At 43.9% G+C, this 8,853-nt stretch overlaps 1 protein-coding gene across 1 annotated transcript in view; it reads right to left on the minus strand.

The window, feature by feature from the left end:
- RPAP1 (RNA polymerase II associated protein 1) overlaps positions 1-8,160 on the minus strand; it is a 34,482-nt gene extending 26,322 nt beyond the window's left edge. Inside the window, exons 1-5 of the mRNA XM_010023152.1 lie at positions 7,933-8,160; positions 6,849-6,997; positions 6,164-6,256; positions 4,662-4,842; positions 2,477-2,653 (exon numbers count right to left, since the gene is read on the minus strand). Coding sequence (XP_010021454.1) covers positions 2,477-2,653; positions 4,662-4,842; positions 6,164-6,256; positions 6,849-6,997; positions 7,933-8,122 — 790 coding nt within the window. The 5' untranslated portion in view covers positions 8,123-8,160. The remainder of the gene's footprint in view (positions 1-2,476; positions 2,654-4,661; positions 4,843-6,163; positions 6,257-6,848; positions 6,998-7,932) is intronic.
- Positions 8,161-8,853: the final 693 nt, after the last annotated feature.

Consider the following 8,853-nt stretch of genomic DNA (forward strand, 5'->3'; position numbering starts at 1 on the left):
CAGACACCACAATGAATTACCTGCTCTTTATTGAGCTGCACTAGAGCTGCAGTGCATGGTCTAGATATTGTGTTAGAGAAAGGAGGTCTTGTTTGCTCTGAACTGACTCCCAATCCTTAGAGTCATTTATGTTCTGACAACAAGCAGAAATAGACATGGCCATTCTCTTCATGCTTTGGAGAAGAGGAACATTTGGGAGGTAGGGGTGTTTTAAAGGATAGATAATACTCCTATGGCTCTAAAATGGGAAAATATCAGATGATCATCATCTTACTTTCAAATCTGCTATGGATACCACACATCATTTTTGACTGAGCACACTTTGTCTCCAAATGCTTTTCATCTAGAAGATGGTGTTGAGGTGCCAGAGGTGAATAAGAGCTTGTGCATATACTCTAAAAGGTACAGAGATATTCCAGTAAGCAGTGTCAGAGATGTATAGAGTGTAGACAGAATGTAACACTTACACTGGTTACTCATCCTTAGGATGACAAAGGACAAGTGATTCAGAAGTGCTCTGTACTTGAGAGAAGTCGTCTCAAAAAGGAAATTACTCCTGTGTTTCTGAAACAGTTCAGGATGCAGGGATCTATCCCTTACTTGTGGCTGCTGCACACTCTTCTCATGTTGCAGTTTAATCTCCCTTGGTGAAGGACAGACATTCAGCCCAGTCTCATTAAAGCACACATATTTTTCCTGTGTGCAAGCAGATCTCTCAACTTTCTCTCACTTCATTGTGCACCACAAGAAATGGACTGTATTATTTCATCACTTCACACAGACAGTGATAAACACAACACTGATGATGCCGATCTGTGCACAGTATGCCCAAAAATCAGCCTACTTCGGCTCAGAGTCTCCATGGGCAAAACCAGAACAGTATCAACAATAAGATCCTGAAGAAACTGCCCAGCGTGGAATTGACTATCCATCCTCATACTCCACACGGACTCATCTGCTTCATAACTAAAATGTTAACTCAGAGACTGGGCAGCATTAAATACCCACAAATGATTCATGCTCCTGAATATGGAGAAAAAGTCTCTTTAATCCACATCTCTCTGCTTGTCCAATTCCCTGCTTCATCTGTAAGCCAGCAATTTAGCCTAGGAATAGCTTCATCATGCATAATTCCCTAACCACAGATAATTTTGGGAAGGCCAAAATTACTCCCAGTTTCCTTAAAGCCTCAAAGACTGAAAGATCTACAATTTTAACCCACAGGGCATATAAGCAAATACATAGTTTTATAAAATAATTTATTGTACAAAAATGTTTAAACTACATCCTATCCTTTTTAAACTATGTAGTAACTATTCACTAATATCCCAAAGGACAGAGTGGTGGAGACAAGGACCACAAATGAGACACAAGAAGAAAGTGCATAAACAAGGTATTTTTCAAACACATGCCATTGCTTTGAGCAGTGAAGTTAAAAAACAGGATTTTTTTCACCTCAGGTAGCTGGAAGAGCTCAGCTCTCTGAATGAGGGATGTACCTGCACGTTCTGTCTGCTACTACTTTGCACAGTTCTTTTGCCACCTTTCCAGTTATACCCATGCTGCCTGCAATGAAGCTGAGGTCGTTAATATGATCTTTAAGCTCAACCCACAAGAGACTTTGGCATCTCAAATGCCATTCACACCTAAATTTGATGCTAGAGAATCAGAAGTTAGGAGAATTTTGAAACCCCTTGTCTGCCACCTGTATCTGTACGTCTGCTCTTCTTGAGCACACAAAATCACTGAAACCAATGCCAGCAGTTTTACAGTGCCCTAGATCCAACAATTCTCAAACACACCACATTCAGCCATCTGCCTCATCTTGTCATCAGCATTCCCAGAGCAACACCACGGACAGGGCTCCAAACCAGAGACCAGACCCCTGACAGAACATCTGCACCCAACAGCCAGATATTTAAAACTCTTTTTCAAGAAGTGCAAGCCCAGTTGTAAGGTTTTCTGCTCTGCAAAGTACAGACTTAACCTGAAATCTCCCACATGCTCACATGCTTCCCCTATCTGGGTACTAACGGTTCTGGTCCAAGTCTTAGGTACTTCAGAGGGGAAGACTAAGGGTGCTCTCTCACCTTAGCACTGCTATGACCATCCTAAGAATAGCTTTGCTTTCTAATCTGCTTCAGAGAACTACATTTTAGGACCTCAATACATGTATGTGTAACCAGGTATTTGGTGTGCAAAGTAATAGAGTGCATGGACCATCTTACCCCATAGCAAAGGAAATGAGACAGACTTAAGCTAAGCCCCCTCTCACTGAGGAAGGTGCTCTAATTCCTTCACACTTAATTCTTACTCACAAGCTACTGACATGACATGGAAGACAGATTATCCACATATGCAATGAGGAGGAATCCCAAAGCTCCCATCTTTGATCTGTGAATTTGGTAAGACTTGAGGACACCTACACATTCAGTAAACTTCCATGTCTCTAGAATTCACCCTGGGAAGCACATACCCAGCTGAGCCAGAAGCCTTTCCTGCTCCTGCATGATCTCTTCTTCAGACATGGACTGCAGCTTCTCCAAGTTCTCTTTGTGAATAGCTTGAACTTCCTCCTCACTCTTTTGGCTTCCAAGACCCTCTCCCGTTATGAGACAAGGCTGCTGAGAGGTCAAAAAGTCACCAGCTTTATCTGTAAGATCAGCATAGAAAGCAGTTAGTGATTTAAGCGCCTACACCATGATGACTGCATCTCAATTTTGTCATTACCAGGCTTGCAAAATTTTCTTTTTATCTTTGTAGCCAAATTAAAATAGGAGTAAAGAAGTTTAGTTTAGCTTCAAACAAAACTAAAATACTTGGGCTTTCATCCCATGTCAAAACAAAATGTCATTTCTACCTCGTTTCTTTAGGAGTTTTGGGAGGAATGGGGGGAGAAAGGAATTTTGTTTCCTTAATGCAAAGCAACAGCAAGAAAACTGGAGCACAATTCACAACTCATGAGCGTTCTGGAAAGTTAGTGAATACTAGACTCTTTCTCTGCCCAGGAACATGTGAACTCACATTTGTCCATCAGGTGAACCGTGACCTAGTAAATACTTTCAAGTGAGACAAAGAATTAAAATTATTAGGTACCCCAGTTTCTGGAGTGATACAAGACCCATTCTCAACACAGGCATGTTTGCTTCCAACAACAACCTGTATTCAAATATTAGACATTCCAGCAGGGGGATATTTTTCCAACCCTGAACAGAATCAAGTCTCCTTTATCACCTGATCTAAATCCTTTGTAAAGGCTCATTTCATTTAACTCTAGCAGTCAGGTGACATGCTCTTTTGGCCAGAGTGAGACCCTCCAGCTGTCCTGTAGCCCACTATAGAAGCACCTGACTTAGTGGCTTTATCCCTTATGTTTTGTTCATACGCTCCAAATAGTAACTTGGAACATCCCTATGGCCCTAGACCAGCCAACCCTGAAAGCATCAAACCCCAGTTTGAATAGCAGCAATGACACTCATCATAACATCAGTAAGGTTTCATGTAATTTCCACACCAGTTGTCTTGCGTAGTGAGCAGAAAGAGATGAGAAGACAGAGCGACCTGGGGAAAGATTCACTAAACTTCCCACCATCAACAACTAAACTCAGGGGTACCAGGCACAAACACATCGTTACTACAAGAAATGGAGCTCTCCCTCTTCTCCTGTTCCTTCTAGTGATCCTGCCCAACTATCTTGCTGAGGAGGCCAAGCCATCTTTTGATCCCTCTGTTGTGCTACTACATTTCAAAAGTGTTCTACTTCAAGAGGATCACAGCTCTCGGGCTCCTGGATTTCCCTTTGAGATTTCTCAGACAGAAGTACACAACTGTAACAGGATATTCAACTAGCACAGTAGACTGACCTGGATGGTGGATTTGTGCATGTCAGTGCACAGCACATCTAGGGGTTCTCTTACCAATTCTCTGACAAGTGTCAGGGCAGACAGAAACTAAGGCAATAACCCTCAATGGGTTATCTGGCCTCTATTTCAATGTGAGAAAGAGGGTGTCATGGAAAAGCCCAGACACATGGTGGTCCTAAGCAAATAGCAAATAAAAGGCCAAGACAAAAAAAATAAAGGCTGGATGATGCTGGTATCACTTGGATTGGTTTCATCTTTCCTTGTCACATTGCTGTCAGACAAGTAAGTGCTGGAGGTGGCACTGACTCATCAGCACTGCCTCACAGCCTTCCTTACGAAGCAAAGCCACAGTCTCATGGCAGCAGATCTGGTGACGGAAGACTGAGCTTTCAGCTTCTAGGCAGGAGTGAAAACCCGCATCAGAGTGGTCTCAAACGCCTTCATGAGGCACAAGAACCACCCTCTTCCTAAAATTGTGGAAATCAAGGATGAAACAAGAAAAACTTTACATATAGCAGAGAGGAAAAGGAAGACAAGGACCTTGAAAAACAAATCTGTTGGGCCCTGTACGAAACAGAAAGGAAATCGGTGAGAAAGCTAACCCAATTTTCAGAATGTTCATTTGGGTCTCAGACCACTTCAAATCCTTGTCACGCCACAGACATTCCAAGTGACCTTGAGATTCCTAGACTGAGGACAAGAGTGCCACCCTACTTTAAAAATGAGAAGCAGTGATGTTACAGTTACTAAGGCTATTTAAATACGGTAGGCTGGATAAGCAGAACCTCCTCCACTTACCATCCCTGGTGCTAAGGAAAGGCACCTCTTCTGCTGATCCCCCAGGATCCTGGGCATTCGGAGCAGCTGATCCTATTTGCACGCAATCGGCAGCAGAGGGGGCTGTTGCTGCCTTTTCAGCAGCTCTTCTCGCTGCCATCTTTTGTGCAAAGATGCTTTTTCTTCCAGATGCCACCTTCACCTGCAAACAGGGAAGCCATGTGTCACCACTTTCCAGACTCCCCCGCACACCTGCCATTGACAAATGTATAGATCTGATCCTAAAGACACCCTCAGATCAGGCTTTGGGACGTGATACAGAGAAGCTGCTGGCAGCCACCTGCGCTTTCTATACGTGTGCTGTTCTTATTTTAACACACGTCTTAATGCTAGGACAGGAAGACAAAAACACGAATGTTTCTTCTACCTAGAGAAGGAAGATGATTAATTAGAAGTGAATTCAAGCCAGGCAAGTACACCTAAAATATCACCAAACACAACAGTTCCAGCTTTCCTGCTGTTCAGAAACTCTGCATAGCTGAATACTTTGGATTTCTGAGGATAAAGGAGGCTGTACTGCACTGTGCTCACCACATGCTTGGAACACAGTTCTTATAAGGTGATTAGAGAGCAGCAGGGTGAAAAGATTTACACAGTAAGAAATGGGCACCTGGTGCTAAAATAATCCTGACTAAACTACTGTGTTGCTTACCTAGGTGATGGAAGGGCATGGCTTTGAGCAGCCTTGCAGAGGATGCACAGGAAATCCAAAGCAGACTAAGCAAAAAGAAAAACCTTTTGCACGTCCCAGTCCAGAGAAGAACCTTAAAAGACACCCTGAACATCCTGCAGCTGCTTTGTGCACTCCTGCATTAGATAAACAGAACTGGTAGTTTCAAAAGCATCACTCTTTCAAAAAAGCTGTCCTTCAAAATAAGCTATCTCTTCAAAGCAACAACTATCAATCACATACCAATTCCCAGCATCTGACTCCCACTCAGCTAGCAGCTCTTGCTATTGCAGCAATGCCTGGTGATAGCAGCCACAGCTTCCAGTTTTACAGCCTCAGATATGATGCCAAAATCCAAAGAGCTGCAAAAGATAATCTGTGCAACCACACTCAAATCAGGAGAAATCAGGTGCAGCTTCATAAATATGGACTTAAACCTGGTGGATAAATTAACAGAGGTTGATCCTCAGAGAAAAACAAGCAGAACAGGATCAATCCTATTACAGCAGCACAGATTTGATCCACCTCACTAACGTCAGCTGAAGGGTGACTAAACCAAAAGGATTTTTGTGTTATTTAACTGCAGGGTGTGAGGTACCTACCTGATGGCAGCTTGGTAGAACTCTCTCCTACACTAAGGGAGCAAATGTGAGAGAGATGCAGAGCTGGCTCAAAACCTCCAGCAGGCAAAGTCTCTTATTTTGAGTCCTACCACCCACCAAGCATCAGGCTTTGTTGTGGCCAAGTTTTAATCATGAATAAGGTAGCATGAAACAGCTGCTCCCAATCTTACCTCACTTTTTATCTCAGAGCGGTGAAACGTCCTTGGAAATGGGTCTCCAGTGGGCACTGGCATGGTCACTGCTGCTGCACTCGTGTCTCGTTCCTGCAGCAAAAAATTAAAGCCCTGTAGAAACCACCACAAGAGCCAGACGTATCATTTTATAGCATTTAGCTAAGAGTGGACTCAAAATCTCTCAGCTCTGCAGCTCACGAGCTTCCTGCTACATCACTGTCAGGCTCAGAATACCTTGTGCTTATTTAGAGACAAAGCAAGGCTATTTTCCAAAAGGCTGGGCTGCCAAACTCCAGGAATCAGACAAAGGAAAATCTGGGCCAGTGCAAAGCAATGAGAACATCCTCCTTAGAAAGTCTAGAAACTCACCCAAATCCACACTGGAGCACATGCCTGCATGCAGGCAGCATGACTTGTAGGCAGTCTGGACTGGAAAGCAGATTCAGACCCATATTTAACAGAGAGCAAAAATATACCCAAAGAACTTTTCTTCCAAGGTGCTCCCTGAAAAAGCAGTTGTAGCACAACTACAGTGCTACAACTGCTTCACTACACTGTAGAAATAAAAAGCAGCAACAGAAACTCTCATCCCTGTCCACTTAGTTCACAGCATTCAAAAGCAGGAAAACCAACCAACCAACACCCCAACCAAACTAGAGCATCACATAAAACCCAGACATACAATAATTTTGCTGAAGACTGCTGTAATGTGTCGATCATGACTCTCCAGTCTTTCCTCTGGATCTTCATCCTCAAAGTGGACATAGGCACTTTTGATCTTTGACTTTTTTGGAGGAGCTGGAGTTAGAGCTGGCAAAGTATCAGGAAAATCTGGGGAGGGGAAATAATAAGGAAAAGTAAAGCAGTGAGGTTACTCATATATAACTACTGTGCAATAGGTACCAGACCAAGGCTCCTTAATAGTACCTACTGCACTGATGAGAAACCAAGAAAATGAGGAAGCAGTAAGAGCTCTCTGTCTCTGACTTGCACTGGGTAGTGGAAAGAAACACACTCAGTTTTATTAGTTATGTATTGGCACCAAGGTCTTTCCAATGAGCTCCATAAGCATGAATGGGTACTAAGACCTGACTGCAATTATTAAGGGAAGAAGCAAGGCTTTACAGAAACAAATAGTGTCCTTACAGGTTACATTCAGGCACAATTCCACTGCCAGCTCTGAGTGCGTGATCATGAGCAAGCCAAGGCCTCCTTTACCCTGTCTATAAACTGGGTTCATGCTTTCTTACCTGGAACCAACCAGTGCAAGATTTAAGTTGCTGTTTTTAAGAAAGCACCTCAAGCTTCTCAGACTATTAAGTACATGACAGAAACGTTACAGTTACTACTGATGGAGGAAAACAAAACTGGAGGAAGGCAGCTTATCAAGCTACATCTGCTGGCTGAAAGCTGGAGCTGTTACCAAAGCTAAGCCTCAGAGATACTGAGAACAGTGTCTGGACAGATTGCAAAGTAAGCAGTGAGTGTCCAGTGGGTACAAATCACAGAAAACACCTCTTACACTGAGGATGGAAAGGTACTACAGACAAGAGGCAATGAGCTGGAAACGTGATTCTACTGGATGCCAGTAACACCGGCCCAGTGCAGTTCCAAACAAGGCTAAGAACAAACAACACTGCAAGGAGGACATACATGCAGGTCAAAAGGAGCACTGGGTTGAGAGGGAGGTGAAAAAGCAAGCAGTGAGGAACACAGAAAGGCACAGAGAATTCCAGTAATTCAAATAAGCCCACAGGGGAAGTTACCATCCAACATGACCACATCCTTGCTGTCCTGTAGCAGGGGTCTCTCAGCATCTGTGGTCCTTTTCTCCCCTTTCCTCTTGTCTGCTTTCTTCACAACCTTCACTGCAGGTGAAGCTCTGGCTGCCAGGAATTGGTTTTGGAAGTGCAGCAGGTCTGCCTCAGACTCCCCAGGCTTTGGTCTCGAAAACATCCTGCCTTCTTGCTCTTGCAACCCAGTCCTGTGTGCTGTTCACATGGAAACTACTGAAGATGTGCAAAACTGGTTACAGAACTGGATTTCCTGGAGACAGGATGGGGACAGCAAGAGAAAACTATTACTTTTTGTCCCACTCTGCTGTTCCACTACATACCACAGCCACCCTACTTCAGGATCACCCCAGGACACGACTAGTTGTACCAGAGTCCCAGACAAACTGTTCACCTTGTTCTTCATTGCCAGAGAACATGCTACTAGACAAGCCAACACCTGGTCTACCAGCCAGCTGGGAGCAGAATGGCATCATTCCAGCAAAAAGCCAGCCAACAAGTGCATCACTGCCAGAATGCCAACACCACAGCCTTGGATTTGCAAAGCCACAGAAGCACCTGGTCCTCCATTATCAACACCAACCAAGAACATCAGAGACACGGTATCATGCAAACCTTCCCCCTCCAGCATAGGCTTCTCTGAATCCCAGCATTAGCATCCCTGTCAGGATGAAAGGGCCTGTGCATTCTCTCTCACTGACTGTGCTCTCCTTCACACTCAAATCTCCCAAGTGAAAAGTTTTTCTTCCTTATCTAGTCCTCCTGCTTTAACTCTCTCTCACTCTTTCACTGCCCTCTTACTGGCAGAAGTCATGTTATTTCCAAGCATTTTCATTCACTGCCCAGGCCAGTTCTGAGTGGAAAGCCAAGGCTGGTATTTATAAAGACTTTAAC

The sequence above is a fragment of the Nestor notabilis genome, unplaced genomic scaffold (genome assembly GCF_000696875.1).
Source record: "Nestor notabilis isolate BGI_N333 unplaced genomic scaffold, ASM69687v1 scaffold5661, whole genome shotgun sequence".
Taxonomy (NCBI): domain Eukaryota; kingdom Metazoa; phylum Chordata; class Aves; order Psittaciformes; family Psittacidae; genus Nestor; species Nestor notabilis.